The sequence below is a fragment of the Notothenia rossii genome (assembly GCF_949606895.1).
Source record: "Notothenia rossii genome assembly, chromosome: 9".
Lineage (NCBI taxonomy): Eukaryota > Metazoa > Chordata > Actinopteri > Perciformes > Nototheniidae > Notothenia > Notothenia rossii.
In genome coordinates, this window is record NC_136907.1 from 57,767,857 (window position 1) to 57,785,591 (window position 17,735).

General features: G+C 39.2%; 1 protein-coding gene across 1 annotated transcript; it reads left to right on the forward strand.

Annotated features, from left to right (window-relative positions):
• Positions 1-400: 400 nt before the first annotated feature.
• LOC307019585 (cysteine-rich secretory protein LCCL domain-containing 1-like) lies at positions 401-11,748 on the forward strand. The gene is made up of 15 exons (XM_079650592.1): positions 401-638; positions 1,754-2,064; positions 5,748-5,866; positions 6,560-6,692; positions 7,181-7,296; positions 7,426-7,526; positions 7,679-7,846; positions 7,961-8,021; positions 8,188-8,254; positions 9,410-9,540; positions 9,631-9,674; positions 9,775-9,847; positions 10,189-10,258; positions 10,408-10,541; positions 10,942-11,748. The coding sequence occupies exons 1-15, from the start codon at positions 527-529 to the stop codon at positions 10,991-10,993; spliced, it is 1,692 nt and encodes a 563-aa protein (XP_079506718.1). The 5' UTR covers positions 401-526; the 3' UTR covers positions 10,994-11,748.
• Positions 11,749-17,735: the final 5,987 nt, after the last annotated feature.

A 17,735-nucleotide genomic window follows, 5' to 3' on the forward strand; every position in this document is an offset into this window, starting at 1 on the left:
CTTCACGTCACATCTAGTGGCGATCAGGTGCCTCCTCAAATAGATCAACACCCAAACAGTGTGTGTCTTAGGTGTGTGAGTGAGTGTGTGTGTGTGTGTGTGTGTGTGTGTGTGTGTGTGTGTGTGTGTGTGTGTGTGTGTGTGTGTGTGTGTGTGTGTGTGTGTGTGTGTGTGTGTGTGTGTGTGTGTGTGTGTGTGTGTGTGTGTGTGTGTGTGTGTGTGTGTGTGTGTGTGTGTGTGTGTGTGTGTGTGTGTGTGTGTGTGTGTGTGTGTGTGTTAGGAGAGAGTTTGTAAGGTGGGGGTGCGGTAAGGCAGTGGGAGCAGCAGCGCTTGAGGAGGCGTGGTCCTCTGCGTTGGACGTTGCTAAACGCGAATTTGGCATATAAACGCAAAATGAGAAGCAGTCCCATGCAGCCAGTAGCGCACTGAGCCAGCTGAGGAATTCAACAGGTACCTATAGACATTTCTGAGCTCTCTCTCTCCCCGCGTGGATGTACCGACTGCCTGCCCTTATGTTGCTTGTTGAATGGAATTAAAGGCTCCATGGTTTGGAAAACTGCAACCCTCTGCCCTAATCTCAGGGAGCTCTTGCATCTGGAGTATCGCACCTGAGATACTCGATTTGAGGGAATTTAAAGGTAAAAGTGCAGTACTGCACTATGAAATTATTTGTATTGTTATGGATATGTGTGTTTTTATTGCTACAGAAATATGTGGTTCTTATCTAACGTTTTTTTTTTTAAATCATTTGTGCAGTATTATCTTTAGTGGAACCTCGTTTTTGTATCAAACAATGACTACGTTTAGTTAATAAAGGGGTTAATAAAGGGAAATATAAAATGAAATGTCTTTTAATAATTAGCTCCAATAGCTGCACCATACCTTCAGTAAATGTTACGGTACAGTACGGAACTGGTCCTACTGTGTGTACTGATGCGTGACCTGTGCACACATACTGCTGAAAGCTGTATCACCCTTACTGTTTGAGGTCCCCTATGATTACAGCATTATTTAAAAAGAGACTGAGGATGGATTTAAGGTGCGTTTGGGGCTATTTTATAAAAATGCTGTAGTGTGAAAAAGCTTGTTTAGAAGAGGGTAAATTAATACCACCAGTGTACACTTATGTGAATTAAGCCATGCATTTGTCAATATTCTCCTATGTTTTACTTCAATTCAAACAAAAGCTATTCTACTCTAAAGAGTTGTGGACTCAAGTCACAAATTCGATTAAGACTCAACATTATAAACATTTACTTGGAATCGAACACCAATGCTTGCGTATTTAGTTGGACTTTAGCCTTTTATCTTTAAAATACCTTTCCAGAGCCAAAACATTGTTTAATATTTAATTAAAAGTCACAAATCGATTCATTTAATGAATTGACTAATGTCAATCCTATTAATTCCAAGCAAATGTACTCTTAATTCACCTGATTTACTTTGTTTGAACCAGTCTGACAGCAAGTTGAAGGAGAGAACCATCAAGGTTTGAGTGGATATAAAATAAATATATATAATTGATTTTGTTTACGTATTAAAACTACACAAGGTCAACAAAAAACGAATTCAATATGCATAATTTGTAGGTAAAAAAAGCATGACATGTTCAAGAGGCAGTCAGTGAAGGACTCAAAATGCAAAGGCTTTTTGGCTTGGTACTTGTGACTTCGGACCTTGACTTGCAACTTGAGACATACTCGTGACCTGCAAATTCCATCTCTGATTCTTTACTACCCTTTTTGTTTTGCAGAAATTAAAAAGTATTCTGGATTCAGCAGTGGGATTAACTCGGTCATGAAGAAGTCTATTCCTCTCCTGGGCTGGGTTAGAGTAGCGAGCCTGTTCCTGTGCTTATCCCAGACTGTCCTGGCTGTGGTCCTCAACAACTCTACAAATCTCGAGTCCATCCTCGACAATTACAGGGACAAGGATGAGGAGTGGTGGAAGGTCAGGTCCAGAGGGAAGAGGGCCATCAGCGAAGGAGACATGCACCTGATCCTGGACCTTCACAACAAGCTGAGGGGTCAGGTCCACCCTCCTGCCTCCAACATGGAGTTCATGGTAGGTCCTAGGGGAAAGCTGCGCCTTATAAACTGTAGGTCAATTTCCTCAAAATCGAATACAAATATTAATTTCATCATGTTTTTATTCAAAGGAAAATGGCACTATCTTACAATGTTAAATGAAACATAAACCATGATTTGTATGCGATCCAGAATCCAATGGGTTCTTTTTTGGCCCTTCCACCAAGTTTCATGAAAATCGGCTAGTATTTATTTTCCGTAATCCAGTTGACAGACAAACATACAATCACACAGACAGAGGTGGCAGGGGTAATGAATAAACCCTACCAGTATTATTCAAACAAAGTGTCAGAATAAAACGGATACAAATTCAGTTCATTTTGATTGACCCTTTACTGAATTCCCGTCCAACCATAAAGGGCCACAGCAGGCTTCTGGCACTGTAGCTGTGTCAGCATAATAGGGAAGGCAATAAGGACAGAACAAGATCTGCATCCAAAGCCCCCATCACGCTAGCTCCTTCCTCCTGCTTGCCCGCCCTTGCTGACCCTGGCCTACATCCAGCTTTCACCCCCGCAGTGTTGTCCTGCCCTCTGCCTCAACCATCCTGCCCTCCCTCCTTCCCTTCCTGCCCCGCGTCTCCTTACTCTATCGCTCCGTTTCTCCTCCAGCTGACTCTATTTCTCCCTGCCTTCTAGATCTTTAGCCTCACATGCTTTCCCTGAGGCTTTTCTTCACCCTGCTCTGCTTTCACGCTTTCCCTTCGCCTCCTCTCTCCTCATCCATTGCAGCTCACTCAAACCCTGGCCGAGACCCATGTTATCTTTTGTTTGATCCTCCACGCATCTCATTTCGGTGCCACAGCGGTGAATCTATTTCAAACATGTTGAGCCTCGCCGTTTGAAGTGCAGGGCATGTTCGTGTAAATGTATGTTATGTACACTTATCTAGTGTTTCTGAAGCGAGGGATACTATTACTGATTATAATGATGTGGTGAGGCAGGAGAATGATGAGGGCCAAGTGTTTGGTTTTCAGATTGCAGGATTTGAAGGCCAGGAGGACTGCAGTTTATTTGCAGCTCTGACTTCTTTATTTCGTTAAAAAAAAAGCCACTCAGCAATTCCTTTAAAGCACTGTTGCATCTTAATCTAAGTCTGTCCCTTCTTGCAAAGCAGATTTTCCAGAAAAACAGAACTCTCTAAAGGTAACCATTACAATAATCTTAAATTATAAGCATTTATGTTAAGCAATTTGCACCTTTTAAATTTCCAAAGGATGGCTCTTGTTTTATTGAGTATTCCCACTGCTGTAAGACATGTGCTTCCCTCTGTAGCAGAGGTGGTCCTCCTGGCAGATGGCTGGAAACAGCTCTGTATTTTTGGAAAATGAATGCTCTTTGGAATGCAAATGGCGACTGTTAGTTGTTACAGTGGCCGTTCCCCAAAGGCCAGCGGGCAGTCCATCTTCCTCTGTGATGGATAATTGAGGATGAAGAATAACAAGATCACAGGAAGAATAATGAGCTGACAGTGATCATTAGTATCCACTGTCGATTCTTTGTAGTAAACTCTATCGTCATTATAACCTGCAGGAGTAGTGACACATGGCCTGTGCAGGTGGGTAATATTTAATTACAAGTAATCTAAGTTATAATGGGTGCTTCAAACATTTCTAATGGCGAAGTTTTTCAATCTGTTCCAAGCGGATTTGTTAAGGTTAAAGGTGGGTTAGGTAATTTTGGAGAAACCAGCTTGAGTGCGCTAGAATTTGAAAATACACAGCCGGAAAAATCTGCCACTTCCTTACAGAGCCCCTCCTCCAACACACACAAACGTGCACATGACCAATGAGGGCACGAGATAAGTTTGTGCACAGATGGAAGGCTGACAGGCAGGTCGGCCATCCAGTTATTTTAGCCGGGCCGGCTAAAATGATTGGTCGTGCTTTTTAAAGTACTACGGCTTCCACAGATGACATTTTTTAATGGATTTTTTGTCAAAGCACTTAAGATATTCATTGCTATCGGGATGTGAAGAGCATTTCATGGAATATAACAAAAAGTGTATCTCGAGCCGGTTTCTCAAACTTACCTACCCCACCTTTAAGTTCTGCTTTTGCATTTATACCTCTCATGCTTCTCGTATGGTTCAATTTCTCTAGCTAGCTTTCTCTAACTTTGATGTGTTAGTGAGCTTTACATCGTAATGTTATAAGATGTGTTGCATCTTATTGCTTAGAGCATTTAAAGAACACGTTGTCTTCCTTTTATCATACATACATTAGTTTTATTATTCGATGACATGAATATACTGTAGCACCAATGCCCTTATAGCAATGTTGGAGAAAGTGACACATCATTACATTTTGTGTTTCCCCGCAGATATTTGGATCCAAACCAAAATGTAATGGATATTCTCTGCAAATTTTAGACGTTCCAATGAAATTCCTAAAAAAACAAACAATTTCTTCCGTAATCCTACAGAGGGAAAAACCAAGACGAAAACGTAACCTCCTTGGCGAAGGTGGAAAAAATTGGAATGATCCAAATTTGACCAAACACTTTAAATATTATGTAATGATCTTGGAAGCATATTGTAAGAAGGGCAAAGCAGAAAACACACAACAACAGTGTTGGCATCTCAGCCACAGCTGGACCATGGCCAAAGGAGTAAAGAGCCAAAGAGTCAAAATGTCTCTTCTCCAATCAGACCTGAACAGTAAGCAGCACCACAGTGAATGAGCAACACTGTGCACAGTGTGCTAGCCTTGCCAAGCATATGGAACACATTATAGTGGTAAATCACAGCAGTTGCAACTCCACACTTGAGCATTATCCTGTTAGTTTTGACGTGTGATAGCTGTAATGCAACCAAACAGTTCAACGACAGAGCACACTGCACCTTTTCTTCTCCCTCACAAACAAAGTCACCATTAAAATACGGTACATTGGAGTACATACTGAATACTCTGCTTTCCTGCTTTGTGGGAAGTTTTTACAGTAAAAATGGCTTCAAGCCCCCAAAACAGAGAGTCTCTGTTTTAGGTAGCTTTTATTTGTCATATTTTTCTGCCTCAGCTTGTTTTATGAGACCAAAACTTACTGGAAACAACCGCAATGAATAGTAGCACAACACTGCAAGTTGATGTGGTGGTAGTGATACCTCTCTGTGTTCCTTCCCTCTCATGTATGTGTCTGTGCGTAGGAGAGTACATGTGTGTGCCTAATAGGAGGGGCCTAGTTTTGACTATACTGTGTTAAATTTGCGAGAGACATACATACAGCCCCTTTACCCTAAAGTAAAGAGCAGGTTCATCTTTCAGGTTCACTTTCACTCAGGTTACTTTCAGATTAAGTACAATGGAATTTAAAGTAGTTTAGTTTACTCGATATCTTAAAAAATGCAATGAGTAGCAATTACAGCCTCAACTATGGTAAGTGGCCACTTAGCCCACTTAAATCATGAAGGTAATCCAGGAGTTCCAGGTCTGCAAACATCAATTGGAGGCAAATAAGCTCTGACCTCAAACAAACTCATTGAGTTTAACCTGGAGCCCAAAAGAAAACTAATATTACTGAACCTAATGCTTTATGTACCAGCTGACAAAAATATGAGCTACCTACCCTAGCGGACCTTTAGAGTAGGGTTATGTTCATCTTTCCAAAGGCACGTAACAACTTAACCCTGGACCTTTTGTGTGTTCGTGTGTGTTCTCCCCAGATATGGGATCATGAATTAGAGAGGAGCGCAGAGCACTGGGCACATACCTGCCGATGGGAACACGGGCCGAGCCACATGTTGACACAAATAGGCCAAAACCTTGGAGCGCATTGGGGCAGGTGTGTATGTACAAAGTGGAGAGAATTTGGACAGTTATATGATTTTTTTATACAGCAGTATTTTAATGATAATGTCTCTTACTCAGGATACCACTGTTCCTGTCTCATGTTTAATTAAACAACTACAGAGAGACTGAATATTGGACTTACCTTAGTAACGGGGTCAGGAACACAACTTCGCATACAGGCTAATGTTGTGCCAGGTCTGCCATCTAAACAATTGTTTGCTTACACATTTGCCTTCATACGGTAATAATATGTAACAGTTTTCTTCAGCCTGTTTTGTTGCCCCCAAATGGGTAAACAAATATAAATGCAACTTTAATGAACCCGACATATTTTCACTAACTGTATGAATGCTTGGTACAAGGAGGCTGGAAATGGCCCATCTCATTCAGAGCAACCTTCTTTAATGTCATCAATAACCCCTGTGTATATTTGTTTTAAAATGTCTTCATTGAAAATGTTAAAAAAGGGAAGACTTTTTCCTTGTAATGCTCCATGATGGCCTTTCATTTTGTTACAGGTGAATTGCCTTGCTAACGGAAACCTAAAACAATGCAGTGTGTCTTTACCAACAAATGAGATGAGAATACGTTCATGGACGTTCGTTCTTCAATATAGTTTTTTGTCACATGTCTTTTTGTTGACGTTATAAAAAGATGCAGTGTAACACTTTTTCTGGGACTTTAGGGACCGTCCCCCTACCTATCATGTGCAGGCATGGTACGATGAGGTGAGGCACTACAGCTATCCCTACTCCCAGGAGTGTAACCCACACTGCCCATTGAGATGTTCAGGACCTGTTTGTACCCACTACACTCAGGTAAGGGCTTTTTTACTTCCATGTATCTATAGTCAGAGTTGCTTTTGGAATACTTTAGGCTTTTTAATTAACAACATTTTTATTTAGAATTAAATATTTGCAAAAAGTTGTTTGTTTTGGCTGAATAGACCTCCTATTTTACCCTCTTTGTCAGCCTTTTTTGTCACAAACACCTCTCTTATCAACCTGTCATATTGGAGGACATTTCTTACCGATTCCTTTATCTGCTTATACTAGTTCAATGTCAATATCATTGTATATCTGTAGTAATTTTCTTTTTTGGTTCCATTGGATTAGCTGAAACCTATCGATTTACCATGTATTCTCATGTGATTGTGAGACCCAGATGTATTATGTAAAATCCTGCTCTACTGCAGATAGTAGAGTACTTGACATCTGCCTTTGGAAAATTCAGTTACAAGCTCCACCAAAGGTGAGAGCACTACTGAACTTTTGACTTTGTTTCTGTGTGTATTTACATTTTTCAGTTGGTGTGGGCAACAAGCAATCGTATTGGTTGTGCCATTAATGTGTGTTACAACATGAACGTGTGGGGAATGATCTGGACTAAAGCTGTCTATCTGGTCTGCAACTACTCTCCACCGTACGTTTTGGCATGTTTCAGCATCCGCAAAATAACTGAGATCAAAACTTAAACCATTAATGTTGTATCTCATTATCATATATATATTTCTTTCCCTTTTTTAACTACGACAAAAACTCTTTTTTTCAGAGGCAACTGGTGGGGTCATGCTCCGTACAAATATGGATCACCCTGTTCTGCATGTCCAGCTAGCTATGCTGGAGGCTGCAGGGACAATCTCTGCTACAAAGGTGAGTTAGGATCAAGAGTCTTACTAATTTTGCCTTATCTTATCACCTTACATACCTTTATACCTACCCTTAAAGTTAATAATAGTTTAACCAAGAGAAAATGGGCTCAAATTAAATACAATACAGTGACAATCTTGTATCCATGTTTTTAGATGGGGGTGTTGACAGGCGTCCAGCTCCTGAGCTTGAGGAGACCAACTACATTGAACCTGAAACAGAACCAGTGAGGGACAGGGAGCCGCAGCCCAGGGCCCAGACACCAGACCCCTCACCCAACGACAACCTGGAGAGAAACCAGGTTCTCAACACAGAGCAGATGTGTAAGCAATGCTCTGAAAATACTACATTTCTCTCTGTGAAGCCGTTTTGAGAGTGTACATCATTACTGGTATTAAAATGAGGTTGTAAAAGCTATTTTTTATTTTGTATTGTAGGTCAACAGGTCGACTGTGAGACTAAACTGAGAGATCGGTGCAAGGGAACAACCTGTAACAGGTAAATGCTTTGGAATATAGTGACACTTGATGCAAATTCTGGAAAATATCATGTGATAAGGTAGGTGGGAATTATCAGGACAACTCAGATGGGAGTAGATCCTAAATAATGTAAAGTAAAATAGTCAACTATAATGTGTTCACTATACTCTTGTTCCTTTCCTTAGATATGAGTGTCCACCTGGCTGCCTCGACAGCCCTGGAAGAGTCATTGGGAGTGGACATTATGACATGGTAAAGGATCACCAGAGACAACTTACATTTTCAATACTTTTTTTAAACCTGCAATTACATTTATGTATCCATGGACAATTAATTGGGGTTGTTTATTTGCAAAAATCTGGGGATACGATACGTATTTTGATCCATGCAGTTATTTTAGATACAGTATCACAAAACATATACACTGAACAAAAATATAAACGCAACACTTTTGTCTTTGCTCCCATTTTTCATGAGATGAACTCAAAGATCTAAAACATTTTCGACATACACAAAATAACCATTTCTCTCAAATATTGTTCACAAATCTGAAAAAATCTGTGATAGTGAGCACTTCTCCTTTGCCGAGATAAACCATCCCACCTCACAGGTGTGGCATATCAAGATGCTGATTACACAGCATGATTATTGCACAGGTGTGCCTTAGGCTGGCCACAATAAAAGGCCACTCTGAAACGTGCAGTTTTGCTTTATTGGGGGGGTCTGGGGGGGTCCGAAAACCAGTCAGTATCTGGTGTGACCACCATTTGCCTCACGCAGTGCAACACATCTCCTTCGCATAGAGTTGATCAGGTTGTTGATTGTGGCCTGTGGAATGTTGGTCCACTCCTCTTCAATGGCTGTGCGAAGTTGCTGGATATTGGCAGGAACTGGAACACGCTGTCGTATACGCCGATCCAGAGCATCCCAAACATGCTCAATGGGTGACATGTTAGGGTTAGGGTTAAACCTGACTGGTTTTCGGACCCCCCCAGACCCCCTCAATAAAGCAAAACTGCACGTTTCAGAGTGGCCTTTTATTGTGGCCAGCCTAAGGCACACCTGTGCAATAATCATGCTGTCTAATCAGCATCTTGATATGCCACACCTGTGAGGTGGGATGGATTATCTCGGCAAAGGAGAAGTGCTCACTATCACAGATTTTTTCAGATTTGTGAACAATATTTGAGATAAATGGTTATTTTGTGTATATAGAAAATGTTTTAGATCTTTGAGTTCATCTCATGAAAAATGGGAGCAAAAACAAAAGTGTTGCATTTATATTTTTGTTCAGTGTATTTATACTTGAGTATCACTATTGTGTTAGTCAAGTGTTTTGATATTTTCTTAAAGCCCTAAAATGTAGGTTGATTTAAAGTTATATTTTGACTTTGTCTTTTATGGCAGCAATCCAGTGTGTGTGGAGCTGGTTTGCACGCTGGTGTTATTGACAATGATGGAGGATGGCTGGATGTGACAAGACTGGGTAGAAAACAACAATTCAGCAAGTCATACAAGAATGGTATCCAATCAATAGGGTATGAAGCAGTCTATTTATTTAGTCTTTTTCTATTCTAGTATTAAGTAAACTTGGAATGATGGATCATGCCCTTTTCTTAAATTTGCAGGAAAAACCGAAGTGCAAATTCCTTCAAAATAGAGACAGTTCCTGGTAAGGAGCATACACTATTTGTATCTCATTGAAGATATATAACAACATGTCATCTGCATACAGAAACACATTCATTGTACGTTGCCTTTTTTTCTTTCAGTCAAGGCAGTAAGATGTGACACCACTGTTGCACTTTTCTGCCCTTACAAGAAACCTGTGCGACACTGTGCCAGGTAACATTCTGCTTTAGATGTATTCCTTAAGGAGACTGAAAATATCTCACTCAATTTAACCACAATCGACTAGACCAATGAGTCACAGTTATTCTAGGTAATAGTAGCTATTTGGCCCATGTGGCATGTAAGATTCAGATCAAAGTATCACCATTAGCCTATAGCCAGAGTATGCTAATATACCATTAGCTAACCTGCTAACGCTTCAGTAACGTCAACGATCAATCCAACAATGACCTATAATTATCAGGCTCTGCATTTAAAACAATAACATACATTAAATCCTGTGTATGCACTGACATTATTTCAGGTACTAAATAAACCTCTGTCTTTTTCTTCAGGTTGTATTGTCCCAGGAACTGTGTGCGGGAGAGTGGAGCACGAGTCATTGGGACAACATACTTCTCAGATGTAAGTTCTTGCATCATTGTCATAAATTGAGTCTTTCATTGACTTCATGTTGACATAATAGTCAGTAAAGCAAATATATAGTATTTAATAACATGAATAGTGTCTTAAATTACTGCAGAGTATCAATAATTTGTTTATTTCTCTTTCAGAAATCCAGTATCTGCAGGGCAGCCATTCATTCTGGAGTTATCCAGAATGAGGCAGGAGGGTACCTCGACGTGATGCCTGTGGAGAAAAGGAGGCAGTACAGCGGCAGCTACCAGAATAGCATCTCCTCAGAGAGGTACTGCAGGGTTCAAAACAAAAGTACACATATATACAGTAAACCCACAATGTTCAAAATACAGTAATGGTAATTCCAGTCAGATTATCCACCAACATTTTCAGAGGGGTTAAACATACAAACCTAGAATTGAGAAGGAGGGTTCTATTTCCCATTTTTTTGTTTTAGATTATGTTAGAAAAATGCCAACCAGAGGGATGCAGTCAATTTCTTAGCCTATTCAAAGGAAAATGTAATAGATCAGTAGATCAGCTGACCTTTGAAAATGTTGCTGTTCCTGGTGCATTCTGGACGGACTAAATTCATTTATAAATATTCAGAAATCATAGTTTAAAAGCAAAGGGGGATGGGGGGGTTCACTGTTGACATCTTTGTTCACTCCTTGTTGTTTTTTTTCCAGCTTAGTGAACCCGACAGTTGGAAAAGCCTTCAGAGTGTTTGCAATCATCTGAAGAACCGCTCCCAATGGACAGAGTACCATCAGACAAGGCCGCTTCACATCCAGAAAGCCCACTCATTATCATCTTTCAACCTGTAATTACATCCAGTCATACAGTAAATTCAGGTTTTCACCTTTTGACCCAAAATATGTAAGAGAGTTGTACTCAATGCTTCTCCTCCAAGTTTGGTGAGAATGATGATCCTGGATGTCTTTTGCCATAATATTATGTCTTACCAAAATATTGATAATAATTACATTGGGGCTGCCGTATATCTTGCTGTTTTTTTTATCACGTTGTATCAAGTTGATGTTGCACCCTACAAAATCCAGTAGAATACAATTGTATATATTTGTAAATAATAATGTAAATAATACTGAACACATTTTGATTAAATGTTTGCTACTGTTATCTTTTGTTTATTCATATTTCTAACACATTACCAAAGAGCAATACCAGCAATAAACAGTAGATGCTGAAACTGATTCTGCATGCGTAACATATATTTGTCACACAAGCTTTTTATTTTATTTTTATAAAGGACAAGCAATAACTATAATAAGTATATTCATGTGTTTGTAAATATTGTGTATGTAACATATTGTTTTATTGTGTGCTGCATTTCCCAGCCTTTGTTTACAGATTTATATGATTGGATCCTGGCTGGCCAGGAATGCGCATCAAAATTAAAACATACAGAGATTACATTCAAATGTTTTTTGTGTAATTTCTCATTGTTATAAAATCAATAAACTATACTTTCCAAAGTCTGCAAACCCCAATTCACAGGCTCGACTGTGCTCCTCAGTTTACATTGTATTATGTAATACTTGTTTTCATCTTTAGCGGACATATGGTTACAGACATATGGTTTGAGTGGCCACACTTTTTAATATCAGTCCCTACAGCGTCCGGATAGCCTGAGGAATCTGGGCATTTCAACAGCGTCTCAAATTCAGCTGCGGGTGAAAGTTTTGAGAGAAATTTCTTTCTAGAAAGCTGTGGGTGTTTCCAGAAACTGTAGGGAACACAGGAAGAGAAAGCTGCTTGTTTCAGGTCCAGGAAGGAGATCTTATTTAGCAGTTGGCTTTGCTCTCTTCAACTTAAGTGCAAAGAAATGCCACTGGTTCAGGCAAAGGTTTTGCCTGAACCAGTTTACATCCTGTCAATTCAATTTGAGATTAAATTTTTGCTAATGCTGTACCCAAATGCCTAAAATATAAGTTGACAACCAGTTTTTATTTGCTTTCTTTTTTTATCAACATTACTCTGTGTGTACATGTTCATGCAGTGTTTTCTATCACTCCTCTTTTCAGCTCAATGTCAGTTAAGAGAGATGTTAAAGGCTGTGCCAAAAGCTGCAGAGACAAAGACCAGCTTTGTGTTTCGCTGATCTCAACTTCCCAGGATGCATTTCCGTTTCCCTCATCTGGATGGGCACAGATGTGTATTCCAGCTAAACATTCCCTGTCAGTCACCTCTCAACTCTCATGAAGAGCCACACACACTCACAGAGTACACACGGACATTAGACACACATCCACATACAGTAAGGCAGACACGCTCTGTTACTTTGCAAGTAAATGGCAAGTAAAAAATTTCCTTTGGAAGCTATTGATATTTTACCTGATCTTTTGTGTACATTTTAAAAGTCTTTGAGCATTTCTATAAGATTCAATTTTTGGAGACGTTACAAAAAGGTGTCTTAAAACACTATCTTCCGACAACAGGTAATTCAAATGTCAACAGAACAAATTACTTGAAAAGTCCAATATTGGTCAATGTTTATACAGTATGTCCAGTCTAACCGTCACATGAGGCAAGTGATGTTGCTCTGAAATAGACATGACCCTTTACATACCACATCAAGAAAATAGAAACCAAGAAAACATATGCTAACTGGGTTTGTGCCAGGTCGCCTGGAGAAAGAAGTCAAGCATCGCAGTGCTGTCAAAATTCACAGGATCTTGTTGCAGAGGCGGCCTTTGGCACAGGACCCCTGTGAACTGCTCCGGGCAGTTGGCCAGCCTGTCAGTCAGAAATTAGTCATTCCGCCATCATGGCAGTCAATTAGAGGCTTTCTCAAGCATTAAGAGTAGGCAAGCAGCATGGAATTTAGTTTGTGCATCATGACTCAATCAGTCAGACAGACAGCTGGTTTGGTCAGATGTGAAGCCACCCACTAAGCCAAGCAGTCCATTACAGTGGGTCGGTAAACCAGGATGCCCTAAAGGCTCTACAGTGGTTTACAGGATACTTATTTAAAATGAGTAGTTTTACATTTTGGGAAATGTGCTATTGGATATCATGCTGAGAGTTATGAGATCTCCTAAAACATACCACTCTCCATATTTACCGTGTAATCCATCCTCAAATCTCATTAATGCCAATGCCGCTGGCAGACATCTACCTTTGTTTGTTTATTTGAAACTGCTTGGTTTGGTGGTCTTGCTATTGCATATGATTTTTACTAACTTTTTTTAAGATGGTGATGCTAAATGAGGGAATTCTTTGATATTTAGCTCATTGCAGACTATTAAATGCACATTTGTCTGGATTAAACGGTAGCCTATTAGCTTGTGTTGTTTAAAGGCCTGTTGGCTGGTTTCTAAATTGTCTTGTTTACGTTAGTGCATCAGTAAAATTAATCAATTGTTCTCTCTCTTACTGGTTTACTGAAAATAATTCATATGCACGTTTTGGAACATTAAAGCTCTCAAAGAGGGAGTTCTATGAAATAAAATCCTCACAGGACCACTGTTTTAGAAAGTGTTAAACTTTTCCTTGGAAGTAGTTTTTCAACTTTATAGTTACAATCTAAGCAGTGTAATAGCTCATACAGATACTCTCTGTATAAGAGAGATCTAACTGTGAACCTTGGACTAGCGTCTTTGTCGTGCCATGACGTTTAGCCTGCAAACATCTTTTAAGAAACAGAAATCATGCCTCACAAAAAATGCCTTTGCAATGAATGATGATAAAGTGGATGAAAGCTATTTCAACACATACAATGAAGACAGTATCAAACAATGTATAACTCTTCCAAAATGTTCTCTAAAACATGACAGAGTGTGCAGTATTTAAAAGGGGCCCAGGTGCACTGCTAGGAATTCTGAGCCCCTGGAGAAAGGAAACATGGCCCCTTGAACTTGATGTGTTGAACTCAGCAGAGTATAACTTGGCATCTTTGAGAGGGCCCCCAACAAGTTCGAGGACCTACTCTCCCCTCTGTGGGCCACACTTCTCAGCAAGCCACTGCATACGTTGAATGCTTCAGTAAATCAGGGCCAAAGCCTTCAAAATGTTCTCTCTAAGACCAAACTAAACCTAGTCACCCTACTTTGGTCCTATATTTTTTAACTTAAAGTCGTAAGTGTCATCTTTTGATTCTGTAAATAGCTCTAGATAGAGGCCTTGAACACTTAATCCATGACATTTAGCTGTAAGGGAAAGTTTAAGTCTTTTCATAGCAAATAGATAAATAGTCGTGACTGATATTTGTGTAAGTCTAACAACACACTCCTGAGTTGCCAGTTATAGCAATTAAACCTTTTTGATTGTTTGTGTTGGTCACTAAAATACCGAAACGTCAAACGGACATGGCAATTATGAGGTTTTTGGAGATATGTTTGAAATTTTGACACAGAAAAACACTGTATGTGTGCGTGTGTTCGTGTGTTCGTGAATACACTTCCGTGAATGAATGTGTAGTTCTGCATGTGTAAAAGTTAGGCACTTTCTAAATGCATCTCATTCAACCACTCTCATGCTATGTAGCCGGCTCCTCAAGCGGTTAGCTCCTGGGTGGACACACACCGTGCATGTGGGCGAACAATCACTGTGGGCAGACTGAGAAGTAACGTGTGTGTGAGTGCTGGTGTTCGAGTGTGTGGTTGGACTTCCTCCTCTCAGCCCTTTTGCTACTCATAGATTTAGACATTGTTATTATTTTAACATAGTTAGCAGCTGTGTTTTGGTGGCGAAACATGGTAATCATCTCCCCATTGCTGGCTTTTCTGTCGGTTGATGTGTATTTATATCTGTCGACTGTTTCACTAAACTTTCTCAGGACTCTACACAGATCTGGAAGCTTCTCAAAGTCACACATTCATATTGAATTAGTCTTTATGTCTGTTCACTTGCGCTAATGTAATCAGACGGTTTTACTCATTCTTTTTGAGGGAATCGATCTATAAGGAGATTTTACGAGTTTATTTATTAACTCACAAACCAGATTAAAAGTAGGCACAGTACCATGACTGCCCTTACTGTACAACCCAGTCTCACGGCATTTCGTGTTATAGTCACAACATTTAATCTATTGATTTGTGTTCACCAACACGATTTTAAAAGCAATGTATTTCTATTGGTAGTGTGTTTTGTGCCTGCACCACATATTTTTGTCTTTTTGAAGACAGGAAGCTGTGTGGTTCATAAAAACATGTTCTTACTCAATATCAAGCCACGATTATTGTAAATGTAAGGGAGGGCCTCTCATATCCTCCTGGGACCCGAGGAAAAAAAGTGTCTTCCAATTTCCTTTTTTTTGTGATTTCCTACCTATTTAGGGTTAAAAAAACATCTTGCAATTTACACTTTTTTTATTTTATTTTATTTTAAAATGTTACAGTATGTCCTCTGTAGAGAACGTCAGGACCATATTAGTTTGAAAAGACAGCCAAAATTAACTGGGCTGGGTCCAAGGAGAATATGACGCACACCTGCACACTTGCTATGTTCCACTCTTCGTTTTCCGAATGCCAGGAAGGATTCTTGCCTAGCTTCTGAAGGAAGTGACTCGGAAGACATGTGCTACCAAGCAAGCATCCTCGCGATTGAGAAACGGCCTTCGTTTTCCGAATGCCAGGAAGGATTCTTGCCTAGCTTCTGAAGCAAGTGACTCGGAAGACATGTGCTACCAAGCAAGCATCCTCGCGATTGAGAAACGGCCACCACTGAACTGATTACCCAAGATCCTCAGCTATGTTTGAAGGTCAGCAATTGGATGTTTTAGCCGCAATGCAAGTTGGTATATGGTGTTTATGCGATATGAAATCCGAAAAACATTTACAAAAAAATAAATAATACTTTAATCCGAGTGTGCTTGCTTTTCTCTTTGAAAGTCATCACATAAATGCATTTTAATACAGGGTTCGGCTGCACTAAATATTACACATCTGCCGTAGTTCTTTATTTATAGAGCCCTGATTAGAAGACTTCTAGACAAACAGGAAGAACTGCCACCAAAACTGAATATGTGACTTGGATCATAAATATATCAGCAATTAAACAACATCTTCAATTTCTCTTCACACAATACGTCACCTTGCAGAATCAACACTAATTCGCCTGACTTTTACATTTCATCCAATTGTTAAATAGGCTATATTTACACCATAACGGTGCACAGCTGATAGACAGGGACTTGTAGTTTTTAAAGATATTGCTTTTCTTCTTATAAGAATGTAAACACTGAGTTGAGAGAATAGTCAGGGGTTTTGGGTGATGGGAGACACATCTATGGATTCAGAATTTCAATAGCTTACCATCAAATGACGGATGTACCTTTCTGTCTGTGATGTTTTACAAAACAGATATTAATGTGTAGACGTAAAACATGTGAAATAGAGCAGTATCCTGTAAAATTATGTGAAAACATGAATAAAACTACACATCTTCAGATGTTATACATACATAAGTGTCCTACAGTAATAATACAAAGTTATTATGGCATTGTATGCTGTGTGTACCTTATTTCTAACATCTTCAGACCTTTCTAACTCCTCAACAGTTGCCTGTCTTTAACTGTTGCAGGTGTAGGTTCAAATATCAAAAAAATACATGTGTGGATAACAAAATACATCCGTCATGAACTAAGCTGGAAACTTACACTGGAAAGTATAATTTATTGTGTTAACACTCAATGTAAACTTGACAGTTTTTTTAACCCGCACCGCCTAGTGTTTAAAGCACCTTATTGAATTTTGTTGTTGAATATGTTATATTTACATACAAAATGGGGGGAAAGTAGAAGATCAATGATAGAAATATAGAATATAAAAAATCAAGAAGATACTGTAAGTGATCTCTACAATAAAACTGTTTAGTGCCGGATGTACAAAGATATTAATAGGAGGATGTGAAAAACAGAAAAACTAATGAACCTTTATTAACACATTAAAGAATACTTAGGTTAAGGTCTTCTTTTAAATAAGAAAAAAACGTTGGAGGTATATACAGATAAATATTAAGCCTGGCAAAGTACTTAACGTCTAATTGCTTTCCTGCAATGTTAACTATGTTGAAGCACTTCTTTTAACTGATAGTATACATATGAATTATACTCTTATGTATGTAGATATTTTTAAGAAATGGGCAGAATATGACAGTTTAATGTTGGAGGTATACACACATATTGATAGATGTCTTGCACTGTTGAGGAACCTGCGACCCAAGTTTTTCCTTGCAAAACTACACCGTAGTTGTGTATATGACAGGTAAATAAACATTAGAAAATCTTGAAATCTTGAAAGGGATGTGCAAAATAGCCATTATATACAGTTTTTAATTAACGAGTAATGAATACTTTATAGGGATCTGCAGATAAATGGATCAAGCACCAACTATCAAATATCTTGCGTGATTGTTGGCATTTGACAATCACCTTCCCTAAATTTTACTCAGGTGTAACTAAAGTCTGATTTAAGTGTTGTTTATATTTCACATCATTAATCCGAATCTGCAAAGTAACTCA

Bases quoted from the DNA above. Each gene is read 5' to 3' on its own strand.
- LOC307019585 (XM_079650592.1), top strand. From the start codon at position 527: ATGGAATTAAAGGCTCCATGGTTTGGAAAACTGCAACCCTCTGCCCTA. The intron at 6,693-7,180 runs GTAAGGGCTTTT...TACATTTTTCAG, and splicing joins TTTGTACCCACTACACTCAG to TTGGTGTGGGCAACAAGCAA. The intron at 8,255-9,409 runs GTAAAGGATCAC...CTTTTATGGCAG, and splicing joins GGAGTGGACATTATGACATG to CAATCCAGTGTGTGTGGAGC.